This window comes from Chinchilla lanigera, unplaced genomic scaffold (genome assembly GCF_000276665.1).
Source record: "Chinchilla lanigera isolate Chin_1 unplaced genomic scaffold, ChiLan1.0 scaffold00051, whole genome shotgun sequence".
Classification (NCBI taxonomy): domain Eukaryota; kingdom Metazoa; phylum Chordata; class Mammalia; order Rodentia; family Chinchillidae; genus Chinchilla; species Chinchilla lanigera.
The window spans coordinates 3970520-3993672 of NW_004955452.1; the positions used below are offsets into that span (position 1 = coordinate 3970520).

The window sequence follows — 23153 nt, forward strand, 5'->3', positions numbered from 1 at the left end:
TGGGACCTCTGCAACAAAATGACAGCCAAGCTGTAATGGTTTATGTCTAGATGTTCCCCTGCAAAGCCTCATGAACTCCTGGGTGTGCCTTTGGGGAAGTTACTGGATCATGGGTGCGTGCCTTTGGGGCAGTTACTGGGTCATGGATGTGAGGTACTGGATTAGATCACTGATGGGTTTACAGCTGCCTGTGATGTTGGGAGGTGAAGCCTGATGGTAGGAGGGTCTCTCTGGGCGTGGCCTGACATCCTTGCTCTCCTGATGGCTTGATGCTTCTTGTCCTCCATGCCACAGACTGTTTTTCCTCTGCCACGGCCCTCTGCCACGCTGTAGTGGCTTGGAGCCAGCCAGCTAGGGACTGAAACCTCCACAAACTGTGAGCTGAAGTGAACTCTTCTTCCTTTAATTTGTGGGTGCCGGGTATTTTGTCCCAGCGATGGGGAAGTAGCTAAGATAAGCACTGGCCATGAGGCCAAGCACGTTAGATGACTTGGAGTCCCACAAACCTTGGTGTAAGTTCCAACTTTGGGTAACTCTGCTTATTGATGAATCCTTGGAGACTAAGGGGGAACTTGGCTGCCTTCCTGGGCCTCAGTTTCTCTATCTGTATGTTTCAAGATGGAGGGCACTTCACTGCCCATCTGTTCATTCTATTTTTAGGCCCAAGAATAGTGCTTGGCATATAACTGAGTCCTAAAGTTGGGTTTGTTTAAAATTAATGAATGAATGGATGAATAACAGCTTACTTTGTTCAAGCTGCTATAACAAAATACCTTAGGAATGTATTTCTTACAGTTCTGGGGCTGGGATGTTTAAGATCAAGGGCCAGCAGATTCAGTGTCTGGTGAGAGCTTCTCTCTGCTCCAAGGATGACCTTTCTTGCTGTGTCCTCATGTTGTGGAAGTTTCTGTAGTGGCTTCAACCTCTTCTGTGTGTGTGTGTGTGTGTGTGTGTATGTGTGTGTTTGTGCGTGTACCTAGGAATTGAACCCAGGGCTTCACACTGAGCAACATCCCCAGCCCTTTTTCCTTTTGTTGTTTATGTTGAGATGGGCTTGCCAGGTTGCCCAGGCTTGGGCTTGAACTTGTGATCCTCCTGCTTCAGCCTCTAGAACAGATAGGATTTCAGGTATGTACCATCATGACTGGTGTGCACCAATCTTTTTTATATGGATATTAATCCCAGTGTTGAGGGGGGACCCCTCATGACACAGTCTCCTCCCAAAGGCCTCACCTCTTAATGCTATTGCATTGGGCAATAAGTTTCAACATATGAATTTCAGGGCACACCGACATTCAGATCATAGCAGCCTATTTTGCAGAATGGTTGGGAAACTCAAATTGTCGTCAAAAACATGTAAATTGCCTGGCATTGTATTGGCTCATGTTTCTTTGGTTCTCTCCTTTCCTTTTCTTTTCTTTTTCCCTCTTTTCTTGAATTATCATTTTCTTTCATTTGAATCCTGCCTCTCCTTCCAGCCTCCATCTTTCCAGAGAGCAACCAAACTGTCCTTGGCTGATGACTCCACCTGGTGGTCAGAATGGAGAATGCTGACGGGACCTCCCTCAGCTCCTTCCTCCGCTCACAGATAATAATCTGCCTCCACTTCTCTCTCACTCTTGCACCATAGGCAATTCTAGCTACTGTTCTCATGTGCCCAGCTCAAACCCTACCTTCTTGTACCTTGTCCTCCTTACAGCAGGAGGGGGAAAGGGATTCAAGCAGCCTGTGGGTGAGCAGTGGGCTGGGGTCTTGGCACCAGTTTAAACAGGAGGTGTCTCTCTAGTCATGCCAGCTTCAGCTTACTGCTCTGTCCACTGTCTGGAAGATAGGGTGAGGAGAGCAACAGGGGACAAGCCTCAGAGGTGACAGGGGGCCATTGCCTCCTTGCCCAGGCTGACACCCAGACTTGGAGGACACAGAAGGATCCTGCTCTCTGTGATCCCTCAGCGCTCAGCACCAGTCTCTGGGTGGGAACTCAGGCTGGGGCCATGGGGTTTGCAGGCCTGGCAGCCTTGCAGCTTCTTGCCCCATCCTAGGAGGTGACTCAAGGGATGCGAATTTAGGCTGCAGATGGAGAAATTATTGGTATGATGGCACCATCCCCTCCATGTACCTGAGAAGAATCCTGAAGGAGTTTGTTAAGAACACAGATTCTCCAAGAGCTACGGATATAGCAGACCCAGTTGGCTGAGGGAAGCTGTAGAGAGCAAGTTTAATGAAGGAAAGCTGCCTTTCTGAGCCACATTTTCCTCCTTTCCAAAACATTGATAATATGACTTACGAAGGTTAGCAGGAGGAAGAACAATCAAGATTGTAATCTAACCCAGTTAGAGTCCTCCTCTGTTTTCTTCCCAGTACCACTGCTCCTGCTGCTATCATAATCTGCTTATGTTAGTTAGCTTGTTGTCACTGTGACAAAACACCCTAGACAATCAACTTACAAGTAGGAAAGATTTATTATGGGTCATGGTTTCTGTCCACTTCAGCCGGCTCTGTTGCTTTCTGGCTCATGAAGAGGCAGAACATCTTGGTGGGGAGGACATGGTCCAGCAAATCTGCTCACCTCATTGGTGGCCAGGAAGCAAAAAGACAGACAGGAATTGGCCAGTACCCTAACGTCCTTTCAAAGGCTTGCCCTCAGTGATCTAACTCCTTCTACTAGGCCCCATGTCCTGAAGGTTCCACCACCTCCCGAGAGCACCACCTGCTCGGAACCAAGCCTTCAACAACACAAGCCTTTGGGGGACTATTAAGATCTTAAACATAACACCCCTTACCTGTGGTTTTGCTTGCTGTGGTTACCCGCACTCAACTATAGTCCAAAAACATTAAATGGAAAATTCCCAAATAATCAACTCGTAAGTTTTAAATTGGAGATCATTCTGAGTAGGACAATGAAACCTCACTCTGCCCTGCTCCATCCAGCTCCAGACATGATTCCTCCCTTTGCCCAAGGCATCCACCCTGTATGTGCTCCCCTCTCATTAGTCAGTAGCCATCTCCATTATCACTTGTGGTATCATGAGGCAAGTAGCCCTTATTTTACTCAATTCAGTCATTGTTCTATTTTATTATTATTGTTAATAGCTTCCTGTACCTAATTTATAAATTAATTTTACTGTGGGTCTGTGTATGTAGAAAAAAATACAGTATACATATAGAGTGTTCCATATTATCTGGGGCTTCAGGCATACTGGAGATCTTGGAATGTTTCCTCTCAGGATAAGATGGGGCTCTGTATTTCGATCGCTTACACGGGGTGTCATGCTCGGAGGCAGGTGACACCTTAGAGACTTACCTGTATGGGATGGGTGGGGCAAGGCCCTGGAGCTTCCTGGTATGAGGCCAGAGCCCCAGAGCCCAGGACTTTCAGGAATGACAGGGTCTCCAGGGACTTAGACGCCTGCCCTCTAACTGGTTCCAGCTCACCCACAGGCCTGGGATGCCTGGGGAACCAGAGACCTTCAGAGCCACGAAGCCTGGTCCTTGCCTGTTGGAGTGGACAGGGCCAGCCTGAAAAGGGTCCCAGACTCGTAGCCAGACCCTCAGACTCCTCCTTCTAAGAATTATTTTTAGAATATTTGTACTCTGTGTGGTCCTGTGAGTCGGAAGAGATGTTTCTGGCTCTTAATAAGAACACCTCTGTATCTCCCTGGCTCCACCAGCCTGGTGAGAATAGTCCAGCTGTTCTGTTTTTTCCACTAATAAACAAGGTGAAGACAGTTAACCTTTGGCCGTGGGACAGGAAGTAGATTTGTTTGCAGTGTGTATGCCAGGCTGCGCAGGTGGGTGACTCCCCTACCTCTGTTGTACATATCGGATCAGTGACTCTGAAGTGATGTTAAATATTAATTGCACACAGATAAGAACACCATCATTTGTCACCATGCCCCCGGTAGTGGAAGGGGTGGGAAGACAAAGCAAGCATAGCTGAGTACAGAAAAAGGACATTGTGTACTCCAGGAAGGGCCATGCTTAGGCAATTGGAGTTTGATCTTGTTTCTCAGAAACGAGGGGCAATAAGGTGACCAGGGAGCCCTCGTCTTTCAGGGATCTATAAGGATCCCCCATTTTTAGGCCCCATCAGTCACATTCTCTAATAGTCCCAACAGCTGTGGAAAGGTTCTTCTTTTGATGAGGACCAAGAGCCTAGATCTGAACATCGACTCTGCTGTGGCCTGTGAAGTGGGACCAGGCCTGTGTCCCTCCCTCTCTCTGGGCCTCGGTTTTCTCCGCTAAGGGTCATCTGAGATGCAAAGAGAGGACGATGCGGCTTTCAGAAAGCACAGAAGAGGGTGCCTCTCCTTCCAGGGGCAGACTCAGGCTGGCCTGGGGGGTGGGCGTGGCAGGAGGCAGGAGAGCCAGAGTCCTCCGAGGTGGCTACAGTCAAAACAGCTTCTGCTTGCAACAGGCAGGGTCAGAGCTCCGCCCCATCTGTCTCTCTACCCAGTTTCCAGAGGGCTCTGCAGCTTCTCCCTTTGCCCGCCCTGGGCTGTCCGGCCCTTGGCTTGACCTGAAGCAATCCTGAGGCAGCCGGATCCTCTGTGCCCTGGAGAAAATGCTCAGGGAATCAGAAGCCAGCTCACACCGACGGAGTCAGCTCACACCGACGGAATCACTCCTTGCACAGCCAGATCAATAAACACAGGAAGCAGCCATGTTTTGGGGGCACCGCCCATGTGCCAGACGTTGTTAAGCACGTGATAAACATTAATTTCACTCTCACCACAACCCCATGAGATAGGTGTCACTGTCCCCCTTTTGCAAATGAGGAAACTGAGGTTCTGAGTAGTGATTCATTCGGTTGCAGTCACAGCCCTGGTAAGCGGTGAGGCTGGAACTTGAACCCAGATGGACTGGACACGAGGCTGAGTTTCCAAAGCTGTATGACCTAAATACAGTTGTTTTTAGGTCTCCTTCAGGAGTTGCATGGCCCTGTGTTCCTCTGTCTCTCTTTCTCCTTTAGTAATGAGGATTGAACCCAGGACTTTTGCACTGAGCTATGTTCACAGCTTCTTTAAATTTTTTTTTTAAATTTTGAGTCTTACTAAGTTGCTAAGTTGCCCAGACTGAGCTCAAAGTTGCAATCCTCCTGCTTCAGCCTCCCACAGTGCTGGGATTACAGGCATGTGCCACCACGGCCGGCTCTGTGCTCCTTTCCAATCCAGGTCTCAGAATAAAGTTGGAAACTCCTGCCTGAAGGAAAGGCTTATGTGGCTGGCTCCCTGGACTGCATTCCCTGCAGACAGAAGCTGGAATGGTACCACCTCAGGCGCAGGACCTGGTGCAGAACAAGCCCCAGCTGTATCCCTCCCAGCAGTCTTGACACTGGGCTGCCTCTGGCCTTGGCAGAAGGGGACAGGTTGCTCTGGTTCCGCCCAGCCTGCCACTGCAGGCTCCTTCTCCCACCTTGGGCAGATGCCTCACTCTCTGCTGAGTTGGGTTATGAAATGGGACAGGAATGAGGTCAGGCTCTCTGCCAGCCCAGAGCTCAGTGTCCTCAGAGCTGGGGCCCTGGGTCTCCAGGGGTTTGCCTGCAGTGCCTCCCTGTGCCCTGACTGTCCCAACTGCCAGGTTCTGAGCGCTCATATCATGTGTGCTTGTCACTCATCTTCCCGGAGCTCCTCCAGCTGGAGTCCTCTTCACGCCTTTCGGCTCTGACAGGGAGCTCGCCCATGGCGGGCCCGCGTCCCCCTTCCTCTGGCTCTTCCCCTGGTCTCCCATATGGGCCGGCTGCAGAATGTGTGGCATGGTTGGGGAGGAGGTTGCCAGCCCAGGAGGAGATCCCCGTGGGGACTGGAGGAAGCCCAGGCCAGCCCTGTTCCTCTCAGGACTCCCACTGCACGGTGAGGGCCAAGCCTTGGAAAAGAGAGTCCAGCTCCGTGGACGGCTCCAGCTCCAAGGCCCCAGGGCCTGAGCTCAGGGCCTCAGCCTCGGACACCAGAACCTCATCCTGGGGACACACAAGGGAGTCCAGCAGCCCCCAGGGATGTGGCTCCTGCTCAGAGGGGGAGCAGCAGAGGGAGGGAGGGTGCAAAGGGAGGGACACCGGCTGGCCTTCGATCTGCACAGACGAAAGGAGTGAGAGCGGGCCTTGTAGGTACGGTGGGCTCTCTGGCTCCACACTGTGTAGCAGGTCCAGTTCTCTGTCTGTACAGGTCCCCATGGGCGAAGGGAACAGCTTTGCCTCTTGGAGTTCCTCCACGGTCACAGAGGTCACTCTCTGCAGAGAGAAGTCACCTGGGACACAGCTTCCCACGGGTGCCTCTTTCTGGGGCTGACCTTCCTGCCTGAGAAGCTGGGGGCTGGGGGGTGTCCCCGGAGCGGAATCTGTGCCACAGCTTTCCAGGCACACCCCATAGGAAACAGGTCCTCCGTCACTGGCCTGTGGAGCGCAGGAGGGAGGCTGATCCGGGGAGACAGCCTGCGGAGTGTTGAGTAGGGCTTTGACATCCGGGGCCACTTGTGGAGTGTAGGAGGGGGGCCCGACCTCGGGGGCTGCTTTCGGGGCGTAGGACGGCGGCAGAGGGAGCGTCTGGGGAGGGGGCACACCGGCAGCCCGCAGGATGGAGATGTCCGAGTGCCCTAAGTAGGCCAGCTCAGGTGGGCTGCACAGCGGTGCGGCTGCTGGCGGCTCTCTGGGAGCGGAGACGAAGACCGGGGTGTACTGCAGGGGCTGGGCCAGGCTGCTGGGGCTGTGGAGGTCCAAGGCGGGGATCAACACGTGCTCCTGGATGAAGCGCAGCGGCTGGAAAGTCAGCACTCGCTGGACATTCTGTGCAAGGACGACAACAACCACACTCTGAGCATGCAGTCTGAGCTCCGCGTGGTGGGAGCTGTGAGTGGGTGGGGTCCTCCCTGGGGAGGCAAGAGGAGTCCGGTGCCTGGGCCTGGGCCTGGGCCTGGGCTGCATGTGGCTCAGTGGCATTACCCAGCACGCTTGAGTGCCTGGGCCCCATCCCCATCACAGCAAAAATAAATAAGCAGGTAAGCAATGCACGGGCCCCACCTCCTCCCTGCGCCTCAGTGAGTGCCTCAAAGAGGGGCGGGGCTCTAGGCCTTTGTCCGAGCGCCATATCTACATTTGTGTTCTCTCCGGGAGACAGATTTAGGCGCTGGTTTCCCTAGGAGGCAGATAACCTAGGAAGCTGGTGACCCAGATGTGGGGGTGTTGTGCGGCTCATGGGCCCCCGGAGGGCCTGATGCAGGGGTCAGGATGGGAGAGGGTAGTGCAGCAGGGGACTCTAGGGGAGTTGAAGACACGGCTCGTGCGCATGTGACATTAAGCAAAGCGCCTTCAGAACTCCCGTCCCTTGGAGGGGGGCGGACAGTTAGCTCCAGGTGGCTGAGGGCTGCCAAGAGCAGAGAGCTGGCTGGGCAGCCGGAGAGGCCGTGGCTGGACCCAGGTGGTTCGCACAGGCAGGTGCAGTTTAAATTTAGTTGCTGATGTCTGAAACTTGGGAGATTTCACATTACAAACTGAAATTCTGACTTTTCTTGACTAAACATGAAGCTGGAACAAGACCTGGCCTGCAATCCCCTAGCTGTCACTCGGGTGCTGCTACCCACCCTGCGTGGACGCACTTGGGCCGTGTGGCTTTTCAGTTCTGTGTCCACCGTTCCTGGCCACCTGCCCCTCTGCTGGTCACCATTGTCGGCAATACTGGGCTGGACCAAGAATTCCAACAGGAGACCTGGAGACCTAACCTGCTTTGTGTAGAGAACCCTTCACTCTGGGGAGAAGCCGGGGACCCCCTCCTCCCTGGAGCTTGAGGTCCTCCCTGGCCCTCTCCCTCCTGCCCAGGCAGGATGACTTACCAGGGAGTCAGGGGGCACAGGCGGCTTGGTGATATATCGGTAGCTCAGGTAGCAAAGCACGGTGACAAGGATGCCCAGGAAGAAGAGTGCGGCGCCCGAGAAGGAGTAGGTCCACGTCCGGTCTGGGAGGAAGGGGAGGCAGTGTGAGACTGGGCCCTGTCCCGGCGACGGTGCTGGAGAGCCTCTCAGCCGAGGAGCGGGGCCTGGGCCCTCTGCTCCCTCAAACGTGGAGGTGCAGGGAAAACCGCCTGCTGGCCCCCATCCGGCATGGTTCCGTCCCCACTGCCAGGACCTCCGCTCACGTGCCAGACTCATTCAGGCCTCTGCGAAGGGCCACCAGTAGGTCCCCTGTGGGCCAAGGGTCTGCATTTCAGTCAGCATCTTCCTGAATGAGGAAGGACCCAAGGCAGAGGTCTGTCTAGACAGAACACAGGCTTGGGCCACAGGCGCAGGGGGCTTCAGGGTCCCAGTACTCAGAATCTGGTCCCGAAGGGAGGCTGCAGGGTCCAGATGGACCTGCCCCTTTGCTGTGTGGGCCCTTGAACTTGTGGGGAGGGGCATGGTGGGGGAGGCCAGAGCAGAGCCTTCTGGAGGGCAGGGCGCAAGGCAGAGCCCCTCCTGCCTCTGTCTAAGGCAGGCAGATTGGGGGAGAAGTAACAGCTTGCTTGTCCTCTCTGCCTCCTCTCTGCCTCCTCTCTGCCTCCTCTGCAAAGGCCTGGGTGTCGGGGAGGGTCTTGCCTAGGAAGGGGCTGTAAGTGCTGTCCCTTCTAAAAGGGAAGGAAGGGGAGGGCTGGGCTCCAGGGCCAGAGGCTCTCCCCCGCTTCCCAGCGTGTTGTGATGGGCGCCTTCAGGTCTTTGAGTGACATCTCCGGGCAGCAGCCCGAGCAGGATTTGTGAATGGGCCGGCGGAGGTGGCAGGGAGAGGTTTCGGTAAAACTGAGATGGCATCGCCCAGGGGTCCTGAGTGTCCAAGTCTCCCTCCTCTTCCTGACCCTGTGTGGCCTCAGCGTGGCAGCTGGTCACCAGCTCCACGGACTCAGCCCTTCCCGTGAACGCCCAGAATCTCTGAGCCTCTACTCCGAGCCTCCTCCTTCCTCCTCCCCCGGTCCTCTCCGGGTCAGCTGCCCATCGTCACAGGACACCCTGTTTCTACACAACCTGCCTAACGTTGGTGGCAAACTGCTGATTCTTACATGGGAATGGGATGGGGACTTGGGACATTCCCTGGCTTGAGGCACTTTCCACTTGCCATTTTGCCCAGAGGGTGGCGGGATGGAGTAATAAAACTGGAGCCTGGGGTAAGGAATGAGCAGCACTAGAGGCTTAGCTGAGCCATTCATGTGCTGAGCATTCTCCCTGCCACACGGCCCTCTCTGGTCTCCTCTTTATCAGTACCAGTTACCAAGGCAACACATCCTACAAGCCATGCAGTGCGCGTGGTGCCCCGCCTGTGTCATCCCGGCAAATCCTCAAAACCACGCCAGAGGAGAAGGATGCTCCTTTCTTACAGAGCACAAGGCTGAGTCTCAGAGAGGTTAAGTGACTTGGGTGTGATCACACAGCTTCTCAGTGGAGCAGCCAGGATTAACATGTACAACTCCAAATCTCCTCCTCACAGACAGGCCTTAATCATGTCTCAGTTTCCTCATCTGTACTCATAAGATAACAATATGGGTGAGAGGACCCTGTGATCTATTTCCAGTGCCAAGATGCTGGTACAGTGCTCTGTGACCCTCTGGACATCCCAAACGGAAATCAAGGGGGGATTCTGGGCTCTGGGGTAAGGCAGGCTCCAGGGCACAGGGGCAGGGGCAGGATGTATCACTCCAACATGGAAGCAAGAGGAATAAGTGTGCAGTTGGAGGGACTGGCTAGAAGCCAAGCTGCAAAGAGGAGGTTAGAGCCCAGGCTGCAGACCCAGCTGACCAGCCCCATGGTCCTGGACAAGCTACTTAACCTCTTTGAGCCAGGGCTCCACCTCTATAAATGGGGCTAATACAAGCCAATGTGCAGGACTGTTTTAAAGATAAATAATGTATGTAATAAAAAGGTTGCAGAATAGATGTAAAGGATGTGACACAGAGTAGTAATTCATAAGTGGTAGGAATTGTTTTTAATGTATTTTATTTTGAAGGATAAGGTATCGTCTCTAGATCCATAAAAGATACCTGTCAGGAAGTGTGATTTATATAAAAGCAGCTATGGTCTTAGAAAAGATGATGTCACAGCACGGGTGAGGTCATGGGAGGAAAGGCCCCGGGAGGGTACATGTGCAGGGTCTGCAGGTTGTCAGACACAGGGCGAGGTTTATCTGCTAAATTCAGGGGAGTCACGAGCCACGCATGCGCAGCCCGCTGGGTGCCTGATAGGCCCATTTCCATTCTCTAGTTCCCCCTGGCCCGGTTCTACCCCAGTCTCCCTGGCCTTGCCCAGGAAGGATGCCCAAAAGTGACCTGGTCCACTCTATTCAGGCAGATCTCTGCTGGGGTGGCTCTGGCATTTGGTGGACACTTGGGGTGCTGATAAATTGAGCTTCCACATAAAGCCAAGAAGGGGACCCAGTCACCACCCCCCTGCCACCCCCAGGGCCATGTGCCTTTTCCAGCTCCCAACTAAACCCTATTTTATGTCGGGGCAGAAATCACACACAGACGCTCATCTGAACATGATGGCAAAGGTAGAGACTGTTGCTGGGCGTGGTGGCGCATGCCTATAATCCCAGGACTTGGGAGGATGAGCAGGAGGATCGTTGCGAGTTTGAGGCCAGCCTGGGCTACAAAGTGAGCTCAAGGCCAGCCTGAACTGCATAGCGAAACCCTGTCTCAAAAAGACAAAAAATAAAACAAAACAAAAAAAGTAGAGACTGTTCTTCCCAATCCATCCAATTTGTTGCTGTTGGGTCCATGCTCTACTCTTGCAGTATGAGGAACTGTGATATTTCTACTTGCCTAGGAAAAAAAACACTAATAAAAAGATCAGAAGCTGGGCATGGTGGTACACACCTGTAATCCCAGTATTCTAAGGGGCCGAGGCTGGAAGATCCTAAGGTTTTTTTGTTCTTATTTTTGTTTGCAACAGGGTCTCACTAGCTCAGGCTGAACTTGAATTTACCGCGTAGCCCAGGCTAGCCTCGAACTCTTGGCGATCCTCGTGCCTCAGCCTGCCCAGGGCTGGGATTACAGGCACACGCCACCACGCCCAACAAAATCACAAGTTTGAGTCTTTGCCTGGTCAATTTGGCAAGAGCCTGTCTCGAAATAAAAATTATAAAATAAAAAAGGCTGGAGATTCAGCTCAATGGAAGGCCCTGGGTTCGATACCCAGCACTGCCAGAAACAAAACAAAACAAAACAAAACAAGAAAATCCAAAAACCAAAACAACAACAACAGCAAAAACCAGATGCTTATGATGAGAGTGAATTTCATTTCTGTGTAGTGCAGTAGTGAGAACAATCTCCAGAACTGGGCCTTGTTCTATCCCTCACCACCTGTATGACCTTGAGCAAGTTACTTAATCTCTCTGAACTTCAGTTTCCTGTTTGGTAAAAGGAGAATGGTAATACCCGCCTCACACACTGCTCAGGAGGCTTGTGCTTAGTGATACCTGGTGTCTGGTTAGCCATGCAGTGAAGCGAGTAATCGTTATCACATTATTCTTTGTCTTTGGAAGGCATCATGGGATCCTGCTATCTTCTACGTTCTACCCTCTGCCACAAGTAGCTTCCCAGCACCACTTTTCCCCCATATATATCACTTGGGTTAATATTAAGGTGAGTTTACTTTGCCAGGGTATACACAATACTGGCCAGAGAGAGGAAATTCAGACGGAGTGTGAGGGTGGGGATTAAACCTTTTCTAAGACTAGCCATCTGCTACCGTGGTTATGATAAACAAAGATCAGTCTTAATATACACCGATAACCCTGCCTGGCTTTTCAGCACACTGCTGAGCCTCACCTTGGGCAGAGGGAGGGACCAGCAGGCTTCCCATTCCCCAAGGGGCTCCCCCACTCCAGCGACTCACCTGGCAGTGTCGTCACTCGGCACACGTAGGGGGCGCTCTCCTTGGACCAGGTTGGAACCAAAATCGCGATGCTCCCAAGAAATTCCGTGTCAGGGGTCAGGCCAGAGAACTCGTATTCGTGCTGCTTCCCTCCAAGATGCTGAATTGGACAGAGGGTCAAAGTGATGGTCTTCCAGGCCAGTCCCGGGCGGAGCCCACACCAGCCCTCACTCCTTCTCCTGAGCTGCTGCCCTTAGGAAAAGGGTCACACTGGCTGTCCAGACTAGAACCAGCAGATCAGCCTGTAGCGCTTCATTCCATTCTCTGACCTCCTTTATCTGCCAATCCAATCGGCCTGCATGCTGCCTGGATCTTTTGCTTAGCACTGCACTTCGTAAGCAGCCTAGAGATGGTACTGTAGCTGCTGCTTCCCCGGTCACTGGCCCGGCCACCCCTGCCCTCCTTCCTGTCTTCCTTCTTTCCTCCTCCCTCCTTAGCAGACATCAGAAGTCCTTTGAAGCAGGCTGTGCTGGCACCGGTCTGTAGTCCTGGCTACCTCGGAGGCTGAGGAAGGACAATCACAGTATAGGTAGTTTAGTGAGAACTTATCTCAAAAAGCAAAAAGGGTTGGGGATGGAGTTCAGTGAGAAGGCCTTGGCTTCAATCCCCAGTACTGGAACAAAAAAAAAGAGAAGAAGAAAAGAAAAGAAAAAGGAAGAGAAAGGAAAGGAAAGCAAAAGCAAAAGCAAAAGCAAAGGCAAAAGGAAAAGCCGTTTGAACACTTCCATCCCACTCCTGCCTGCCCCTTGCCTTCCCCGGGAAGTGGGCCTCAGCCCAGACTCTTGCTGTGGCCTCCTTACTGGTCATTGTCTCTGGGTTGGCCCCTGCCTGCTTTCGCATTCACCTTGGCGCCACTGTGACCTCTATAGAAAATGGGTAGAATTAGGATGTTTCTCTATCCCAGGTCCTCGGATGGCCTGGCCTGTGTTTACGGGACAAAATCCCGGTCCCCAGCTCCCTTCCACATGCGTCTGTCTCCATAGCCGGCCTGGCTCCTTGGGGTCTGTGCATGTGGTCCCTGTCCCTCTGGTCACTTGGCTTGCTGTGGGAAGACCCTGCTCTTCTGTCTCCGTTTTTTTTTTTTTGTCTTTTTTGAGACAGGGTCTTGCTAGTTCACCTGACCTTGAGCTCACTTTGTAGCCCAGGCTAGTCTCAAACTTGCAACGATCCTCCTGCCTCAGCCTCATGAATGCTGTGATTACAGACGTGCGCCACCACAGCCGGCTCCTCCTCCGTCTCTGATGCTCCCTCTGCAGCCTTGGTTTTCAGTGCTCACCTTCCTGTGAGCCTCTGATCTCTGACCTCTTCCACCTTTAACTCCTCTCCTCTCTCTCCTCTCCTCTCTCTCCTCTCTCTCCTCTCCTCTCTCTCCTCTCCTCTCTCTCCTGTCTCTCCTCTCTTCCCTCTCTCTCCTCTCTCTCGTCTCGTCTCGTCTCGTCTCGTCTCGTCTCGTCTCCTCTCCTCTCCTCTCCTCTCCTCTCCCATCTCCCTGGCTCTGCTCCTGCCCCTCTCATGCCTCTTCCCTGGCTTAGCCCCTCAGCCACATGATGGGAGGTTAACCTTCATGCACTTTTTCTTCTTTTTCATATTCTGTGGTCACTTAGCGACATCATCTGCTTCCGTGGCTTCTATGACCACCAATGTGGGGAAAACTCCCACGACATTCCCGGAAGGTCTAGAGTTTCTGATGGGCACTGCCAGTTCCCTGTGCAGTATCGCTGTGTGGGCAGTGCTTACTCCATGTGTCAAACACGCAGACCTCCTGGCTGGGATCTGCCCTGTCCCATACCCACACAGGTTCAGATTTTCTGACTCTGCTAAGAGCATCATTCTTTTGCTATCTGCCCCAAGCCCAAGTGTAAAAACCACCTTTGACAAATTCCCTCTCAAATCTTCTCGATTTAACTGCCTTAAACCATCGAGACATCTTCCATTAAAGGGCCAGGACTTAGATTCCCATAAGAGGTGCACTTTAAATAGAAAAACACAGGTAGATTTTAATACAAAGAGTTTAACTAAAGGTAAAAAGGGGCACTTCATGTGATCCAGTGGCCAGTTTATCAGGACATAACAATCATAAATACATATGTCTAATAATAGAGTTTCAAAACACATGAAAGAAAAATGCAAAAAATTAAAGAGGAAAAGCTAGGCAAACCACCTCATAGCTGGAAACTTTAACACTCTGAGCTGCTCAGAGAACCACAGGTCCCTCTCCAAGCCAAGAGAGAAACAAGCTCCTCATGACACTAATAATCCCCCTTACCTAACTGATACTGATACTGCACACCACCAAGCAACCACAAATACACGTTCTTTTCAGGAGCACGGGGAGCATTCACCAAGACAGGCTGCATGCTGGCCATAAAACAAATCCTAATAAATTTAAAGGACTGATACCAGGCAGAGTGTGTTCTCTGACCACAAACTGAATTAAGTTAGACATCAGTAATAATAAAATCTTTAGTCAAGCTCCAATATCTATCAGTAACAGCACTGATAAGGACTCTTCCAACTCAATAACCTCTAATTGCTCTCCTTGACTTCTGAAATAAATGAAACCTCCTCCCCCCACCGTCCTCAGCTCTACAGCATGGAAGGAGCTGGTCTGCTCAAGCTTCTCTCCCATGGTGCCTCTGCCTTGGATCTCAGACTTCACAGTGAGGAAGAAGCACTGGGTGTTCACTGAAATTCAGACCCCATGGATGCAGCTGCAGTCATGTGATTGGGCTGAGCAGCAGAGGTCCAAGGATCTGCACGTTAGTGCCAGAAGAGATTCTGATGCCAGTTATCTGGGACCATGTTTTGAGAAATTGCTTTATAATCTCCACAATCAGCCAAATGGGAATAGTTCTGTCTTTCTGAAACACAGTCTCACTATGCAATTCAAGTTGGCCTTGAGCTCACTTTGTAGCCCAGGCTGGCCTCAAACTTGCAATGATCCTCCTGCTTCAGCCTCCCGAGTGCTGGGATTACAGGCATGCACCACCACGCCCAGCTGGGAATAGTTTTATCTTCTCCAAAATCCCTAAGTTTTCCTGCTTCTCTGTCTGGTCACGGTGGGGACAGTGTAGGTGGGGTGTGTGTGAGGGGGCAATCCGACTGGATATGAATCCTGTCTAGCTACTGTTTGTAGAACAATCTCGCCCAAGTGACTTACCCTCTCTGAAACTTTGTTTTCTCATCTGGAAAATGGGGATAGCAACTCCTGCTTCACAGAGCTGTACTAAACATTAAATGATATGTACTTGTAGATATTACCTGGCAAAACTCAGAAACTGGTATGGGCACCTGAAGATTTTCTGGACGCCTTAGATTCTACTGATCTGACACCCTACCCCATCTGACAATATCCTTTTTTTTTGTTTTTTTTGGTCGTTTTTGAGACGGGGTCTCACTGTGCAGTTCAGGCTGGCCTTGAGCTCACTTTGTAGCCCAGGCTGGTCTTGAACTTGCAACGATCCTCCTGCCTCAGCCTCCCAAGTGCTGGGATTACAGGTGTGCGCCACCATGCCTGGCTCTGACAATATCCTTATTTCTCTCATCTTACAATATCCTTATTTCCCTCTACCTGTAGCTGTTTGAATTCTTGTTTCAACTTCCTCCCCACTCATTAGATTAGGGTATAAGCTCCTTGAAAGAGGGAATAAGAGTTGGAAATAAATATTCATTCGATCTAATGTGAATTGGTGGCACATGCTGGGGGAACATACCACGTATTTCCTGAAAACAAAATCTATGCACAGCACGTGACAATGTGTGCCCTTATCTTTCACCTTTCCTTGTGACTGACCTTAAAACACACCCTGTACAGATTCCTGCAAACAGCGGAAAACCAGCAAAAAGGATTGCAGCAGTAGAATCATCTCCAGCATTTTGTAAAAAGAACTCCCGAGGGTGTTCATAGAGGTTGTTTTCTACAATTTTAGCAGACATTTTTTACAATTTAGAAGGCAAACATAAAAATTTGGGGTGGGGAGCAGAGATGGGGTTCCCTAGATAAAGAAAGGCCAGGGTGCAACATACACTTACCATTTGGTAGGTGCCGTTGACGTGGAGCTCCAAGTGGTAGAATAGGTCTTGGAAAATCTCCTCCAAGGTTAGCCGGTGGCCATCTCCGGAGTGCACAGGGGTGAGGGTGGGATGGATAGTCATCCGAATGGATCTCACTGTGGGGATACAAGTCACATCTGGCGGTCTGATGGTAGCTGAAAAAAGGGAGAGAGAAGAGAGAAGAAAAAGTCAGAATTGCCTGGCGGGGTCTGAGGCTGCCTAGAGGCTGAGGAATGACTGCTCCCCTCTCCTCTCCCGTCCCACGCCCAGAATGATCTGAAGGCATCAGCTAAACCAATGGGTAAAGGGAGCAAAGTCCTGCATGTGGGTGGTGTCTGAGGGAAAGGCTGAGGAAGGGACAACCATGGGCGTGGGGTCACGCCCTTGCACCCCTGGCTCTGCCCTCATCCATCCTAGCCCCTGAGTCCCCACCTCAAGCCTGCCTGGAACACCCTCTTGGCAGTGACAGCTTTGGGGTGACAGCTTCACACCCTAAACAACACGGTGGGGGGCGGGGCCAGCTCCAAGGGCAGGCACTGGACTTCAGCCTCTCTGAAGGTAGAATTTTCCAAATTAACCGAATGACCTTCACTGGTTTAGAGCCCCCTGAGACGAATGCTATGGGTCGTCTTGTCTCCAAAATACAAAAATCTTGCAGCCACTTCCAGGGGTTCATGAACCCCATTCACCCTATACTTAATTTATCAAAGTCCCTTCGGGAGGTCCATTGACTCCCAAGATTTGAAACATCTGAGCAAGAAGAATGCTCACTTTGGTGCCGTTTATAAAGTTGAAAAATGGAGCTAAATGTCCTCAAAAGGCCAACCAGGTAAATAAATGATCGTGCCTCCAAAGAATGAGTCATCTTTCTGTGAAACAGCATCTTGTGGGTAAACATCTAATGACACGGACAAATTTCACGCTACCATCATAGAAAGCAAAACCGCAAAAGCAGGAAAATACCACGAGATGACAGAAAGCAAATAGGGTTGCTGGTAACTGTGGCTCTGAATGCTCAGGTCACTTGGGGTGACATTTATTTTTCTTTGCATATACCTATGTTTTCCATATTTCCTATCTTTAGCATGACTTAACTGAACAAGCCAAGAAAAAAGCCCAGGAAACTTCTTTCTCTTTTTCTTTTTAAATCACATGTGGCTGTAAAGTCAGTTGGTGAGCCTCACTTACCAACTGCCGTGTGCGTTACAAGGACAATGAACAGGGGACAATGGTCCCTCCCCATCCCTGGGGAGTGGTTCCCGGGTGCCATGCAGACACCAAAATCTGTAAGTATTCAAGTCCCTTATATCAAATTGCCCAGTAGTTGACTATGGCTACACACGTCCTCCCACACACTTTCTGTCACTTCTGGATGACTCAGAATACCCGATACAATGTCAGTGGCCTGTGTAGAGTTGTTACATTGTATTTCCATTGAGGAAAGAAGTGTGTATGTGTTTTGTACAGAGCCAACCATGCTTCAGATATTTTTCTTCCCGTTTGTTTGAATCCACGGTGCAGACCCTGGGGCTACTGGGGCCGACTCACTGTGTTGTCGCGAGTTGAACCGTTCGGTCCTCTTGGTGGTCGACCGGCCTCCGGGGGTGACGGCCGTGACCCTGGCATAGTAGAGCTCAGTGAGGTTGCCCGTTTCCACAGTCAGGTTGCAGGACTTCCGGGTGATCTGCTGGCAGCCCGCCTTTGCCAGCCATTGTGTCTCTCCGTACCTGGGGGCGAGGGAGCGGCCCGCACGGCATTAGTGAATGGCCCCCATTAGGCCAGTGGTTTATTAATGATGATAATGATGTCTAATATTTACTTAGCACCTTCTGTGTCCCCGGGGTTTTATGTACATGATCTCAGGCAGTTCTCACAATGACCCCTCAGGTGTGTGTATTATCTTCCCTCTTTTTCAAATAAGGAAGCTGAAGCTCAGAGGAGTAAAATGTGCCCACGCTTTTGAAGTGTACATGCAGTGACCTGGATTCAAATCCAGCCAGTCTGAATCCACATTACAGGCTCACTGTCACCGTAAGGCTTAAGGCAAACCCTATTATCCCCATTTCACAGATGGAGAAATTGAGGCTCAGAGAGAGCAAGAGACTTGTCATAGGACAAAGAAGCAGGACCAGGAATGGGACCTCGGATTGCAGATTTCAGGGCCTCTGTTTATCCTCCTCCCTGGCTGCACGGGAAGAGAGAGAGCTGGACGGGCGCACAGGTTTGGGTGGTGGGCACAGCTTTTGTTCACCTTCTCCCGCCAATAATGACAGAACAATTGCTGGTAGCTGCTTATTTGTCAGGCACAACTACTAAGGACTTCATTTCATTTCATCCACCTGACACAGTACGATGAAGACAGTCATTTTCCCCAGGCAGAACCTGTAGAAATAACCACCCTTTTACCTTCCCTCTGCAAAAGAAACGGGAAGGAGCAGAGCTCTGTGGGCACCGGGATGTTGGGGTGGGACTGGCTGCAGGGTGGTGTCTGAGGGGTGGGGGTGGGGGAAGTGGGAGGCCTACGTCTTATACTCCACACTGTAGACCATGCCGGGGATGCTCTCCGGCTCACTCTCCCACGTCAGGATGTTTTCAAAGTTGCTGGACTGGAATTTCACGTGCTGAAGCAGCTCGGAGGAGTCCTCTGCAATGTGAGCTGTAGGAGAGAGGGAAGAGGGTAAGTGGGTGGGCTCCTGGACCCCGGCCCCAGCCACCCAAAGAGGGTGCCGCCATTGCTAGCATCCATTCAGGATCACTTCCATCGCCCACAAAAGCCACTGTGGCCAATCCCTGTTCTCCCCCTACCCGGTCCCTAGCATCGCCAAGTCTCTCTTCTGTCTCTCTGCATTTGCCTCTTGTGGACTCTTCCTGTACTGGGACTTTGTGGCTTTTTCTACTCAGCTTAATACTGTCAAAGTTCAACCGTATGTGAGCATAAATCAGCACTTGTGGCCTTTTCTTATGGCTGAGAAATATTCTATGGTGTGGACAGACCACATTTTATTTATCCATTCATCAGTTGGTGGACTTTTGGGATGTTTCTACTTTTTTTGTTTGTTTCTACTTTTTGACTATTTTAAATAACACTGCCGTGAAGATTTGTGCAGGAATTTTTATGTGGACATCTATTTTTAATTTCTTTGGGCAGCCGGGGATATAGCTCAGTGGTGCAGCACCTGCCTGGCAAGCACAAGGTCCTGAATTCAATTCCTGGTACCAAAAAGCATTTCTTGGGCATACAACTGAATGGAATTGTTAGGTAGCTCTGTTTAACTTTTTTTGTATGTGTGTCTCTGGGGCTTGAACTTAGGGCCTCACACACACTGGCAACTGGTATACCGCTGAGCTATGCACCCAGCCCAGGAAGTTGTTTAAACTATTAGAATTTCAATTTCCTTATATCTGAGGTGGACATAATTTGCCCTGCCTAGTGACTGACAAGAATGACAAGAGCAGTGGCTGATGTTTATGAAGGCTGTGTCAGGCCCAAGCCTGTTGCTTCATGGAATCCCCCTGACAGTCTGATGAGATCGGCTTCTACTGCTGTCCCCATTTTGCAGATGAGAAAAACTAAGACTCACAGAAATGTTGCCCAGGGTCAGAGTAGGCAGTGACAGAGCTGCCGGTCACCACGGGGTGGCGACACCTGGGGCAAGGTCTGGGAAGGTGCTCAGACCATAACAGCTCAGTGTGTGCTGAGTCCAAGATGGGAGGACAGGGAGGGGAGACCCCCCGTGCAGGAGGCTGGGTTGGGGCTTTGTTAGCCTGAGGCCCTAGTAAAGGGCCCAGTCTAGGGAGGGTAGAAGGGAGAGAGGCACACACAGCTGGGGTAAGTGGGGAGCTCAGGGGCAGAGAGTGTGCTTAGAACATGCACGAGGCCCTGGGTTCAGCCCCTAAAGCCAAAAAATAAAGAAATTTTAAAAAGGCATCTACATCCAGTCCTCTGCTCTGCTTATTGCTGCTCCTGACGAAGGAGGGCAGCAAAGTTGGCACCCAGCAGGGGTGGGGGGCGGGGACCCTGTGCTGTCAGTGAGGAACCCTTGACTTACAGAGAGCCCCGTGGCCCTCCATGCCTGGTGGGGGAGAGGAAGAGGGGCAGGAGGATGGCGGCCGGGTTGGTCGCTGGCTCTGAGCATGCGCAGGGCGGCCTGGGAAGTAGACAGGTGCAGACACGGTGGAGTCAAGGCCTCGAGGCCCGTGTACCTGGGTCTGCTGTGTCCACGCTGGACTCACCCGTGACCCTGGAGAACCCCGGGAAAGGTTGCTGGCTGGGGCCAGTAGGTGAGGGGCTGGACAGTTATTGATTGCCACACTCCAAGTCTGCAGACAGTGTCTGCAAGAGGACTGCAGCGGCTCAGGGAGGCAGCTGTGAGGCGGGGAAGGACAGGGAGTCAGTCCCGTGCCACCGCAGATCTCTGGCTACTGGGAAGCCCCCTCCTCTCTGAAGCTGGGTCTGTCCGGCCCAGCGGTGGAAACCTTTATCTTCTAGGATCCCAGGGTCCTGGGATGGGGTCTTGGGTGGGCATATGTGGAGGATCTCACTGCCTATCCCCGGTATGATGATGGCTGTGCTGCTGTGCCCCATCGTACGCCTGACTTCCTGCTTGGGTCCCAGTCCGGGCAGAGCTGGGGGCCGAGTTGGAGGGAGGGGTCCTGGAATCCAGGGCTGGGTCTAGAACTGAGCGTGTGCTTGGAAACAGACTGAGGAGTGGCTTCGGTGAGGGAAGGTCAAGGGCAGGAGGGTGATGGTTGGGTAGGCGTGGCTGCGGTGGGAAAGGCCGCAGGTTGGGATCCGTGTCCCAAGCAGGCCATCTGTCAGGGCTAGGGGAGGCCGGTGGCTGCGGCTTGGGCCCACGGGGAAAGGGAGCCGGGGGTGCAGTTAGCACCACCTAACAAGAAGGCGTGGAAATTGGCTTCCAGAAGTGAGTGGTCAGACCTTGGCTGGCTCCTTTCTCTGAGGAGATAGCGGGAGCTAATGAGGCCCCAACCCCTCCCGCCCACTCGCTCCTTTCCCTCCCCAAATCTATCCTGCCTGTGTTGTTTTCTACACTTCCTGGTTGAAAGTCTACATTGTGAAACCTGGGAGATGTGTGTTGTGTGGAGCCTGGCCGTCTGGCAGACTTTCTAAAAGGCAGGTTTTCACATTTGTGTGGAAAAATAATCTATCAACTGGTGGGGAAGCTAAGGAAAAACATAGCAACAGTCCAACATGACCCGGGCTCCGCCAGACCGAGGCTGAGGGGCTGTGTCTGCAGAGGATGTAGCTGGCCCTGAACCACCTCCTCAGGGTGGCTTCCCGGGAACCCATCGTACAGGGCCTGGTGCACGAGGGCTTCCCACCAGAGAGGACACGCTCGAGCCTCCGGGGCTGTAGGGAAAGGAGCGAATCCCCCCGGCATCCCGGGCCCAGAGTGTGGGGTTGCTCAGCCAACGCCACGAGAGCACAGCCTAAAAACAGATGCGGTCCTATCAATCCTGGCTGGGGACAGCATGGACGGGGCAGCTCTCATCCCTTCACGGGCTTTATCCTGTCCCCAACAAAAGGCTAAGCATCCCCTTTCTCATCAGTGTTGGGCTCTGGCTTCCTCAGAAAGTACCCTGGGTTCCATGACAGGAGAACAGAGATGTACCCTGGGGTCTCACGTCTAGTCTCCACCATGCTAAATCCAGAAGTTCACTTTATTGGATTTGACAAGGATGGCCAGTGGTGCTGTTTGCAAGAGGACCCCTGTGCCGTAAGACCCTTGCGTGCAGCCTTCTGGGCCGCTCGGGGAGGAAATGCTCTTCCGATCCAGCCACAGGCGCCAGAGGAGAGAAGCAGTAGCTCCCACCAGCCCATCCCACCTCCCTTCCCCTCAGAAGCAGAAACAGCTGGCAAACCATGGCCAGGAGGTGAGAGGGGCCAAGGCATGTCCGAGTCCCCAGGCCAATCCTCCAGCTGTTGGGGTGTGGGCATCCAGCACCCCAGCTCTGACAGCTGGCTATGCACCCTCTGATCCCAGGGTCACTCGAGTCCCTGTAAGAAGCCAGGGTTGGATGGTGCCCACCCTTGAGCCCTTCCCAGACCGCTAAGCTGGCCACCTGCTCCCCCTGGAAGCCCCGCACCTGGTTCAGCCCAAGCAGGGAGGAAAATGAAACTGGCCATGATGAGCTGCACAGGGCAAGAGGTGACAACCCTGATCCTGGCTCCTGGGGTCAGGAGGACCTGACCGCAGGACGGGGCACTTACCAGCCAGGGATCCGACAGCTAGGATGGTCAGTAGTGTCTTCATTGGCCCGGCCAGGCCTGGGGCCTTCCGGGCCTCCACTCGGGCCCTGCACAGAGGGCAGGCTGCGAAACCTTGCCGCCTTGGCACTGGCTCCACCCGGCGCAAGGCGGGGATAGGAGGGGAGGGCAGGGCCGGGCGGTGGGGGCAGGGTGCAAAGGTGCCTGGCCCTGTGCTCTGGAATTCCGCGTCCTGGGTGGGATCCAAGGGAGTTCCCTCGCTGGCTGCGGGAGAACAACAACCGTGGCAGGCGGGCTTGTTTATCTGGTCCGGTGGCTGATTCATCCCAAGACTCTTCAGCAGTTTATCAGGGCACTGAGAGGCAGAAAGGCAAAGACTCCATGATAGATGGGCTTAGCAGAGAGCAACTGGCCCTGCGTCAAAGCTTGCACCAAGGGCCTCTATCTTTTGTCCCAATAATTCCATTCCCCGGGATTTACCTTGAAGAAAATAAAGGGACAAGGGAGGAAAAATACAATCAACTCAGTGCCCCTTGCAGCAAAGCTTTGACTCTCAGTGCTTGGCTTTGTCGGAGCGGTAGAAGATTCAGGGTGTCTGGTGCCCACGCGCTGACCCCAGGCCGGACAGCATGCTTGGGAACAGCGTCCTGCTGGCAAGGCTGCTGGGGTGGGGTCCAGGCACTGTTGGCGTGAATTTTTGGGCTGGGATCAGCAAAAGGTTAAAAAAAAACCCAGATCTCAGACTTCAGGGATTCCTTTTGCTGTGCTAGAGAGGGGCAAAATTCAGGGCAGGGCCTTGGGTTTGGGACCATGAAGGATACTGCTTCCCATAGTTCTGCCATGAAGACTGTCTACAGAGATGCCCAGGAACTTCCTGGTAATGAAGGTGTAGGTGGGTATTTGGGAAGTGTTTTACTACTTCTTGGTGAGATGCGAAGAAGATTGAAAGGGCCTAGATTCAAGCTGGGGCGGACTTGATGGAAGGACTCAG

At 52.5% G+C, this 23153-nt stretch overlaps 1 protein-coding gene across 1 annotated transcript; it reads right to left on the reverse strand.

Moving 5' to 3' along the window:
- Positions 1–5077: 5077 nt before the first annotated feature.
- On the reverse strand, positions 5078–22290 carry Il22ra1 (interleukin 22 receptor, alpha 1). The gene is made up of 7 exons (XM_005394795.2): positions 22166–22290; positions 18460–18592; positions 17485–17663; positions 15916–16091; positions 11845–11983; positions 7822–7943; positions 5078–6778 (listed from the first exon to the last, which is right to left on the reverse strand). Exons 1-7 carry the CDS (start codon positions 22206–22208, stop codon positions 5831–5833), a joined length of 1740 nt encoding a protein of 579 aa, XP_005394852.1. The 5' UTR covers positions 22209–22290; the 3' UTR covers positions 5078–5830.
- Between the last annotated feature and the right edge of the window lie 863 nt (positions 22291–23153).

Coding starts and splice junctions, on each gene's coding strand:
- Il22ra1 (XM_005394795.2), bottom strand. CDS start 22,208: ATGAAGACACTACTGACCATCCTAGCTGTCGGATCCCTGGCTG. Junction 7,944..11,844: donor CCGAGTGACGACACTGCCAG/GTGAGTCGCTGG, acceptor CCTTCCTCCCAG/ACCGGACGTGGACCTACTCC. Junction 6,779..7,821: donor CTGTGCCCCCTGACTCCCTG/GTAAGTCATCCT, acceptor GTCCTTGCACAG/AATGTCCAGCGAGTGCTGAC.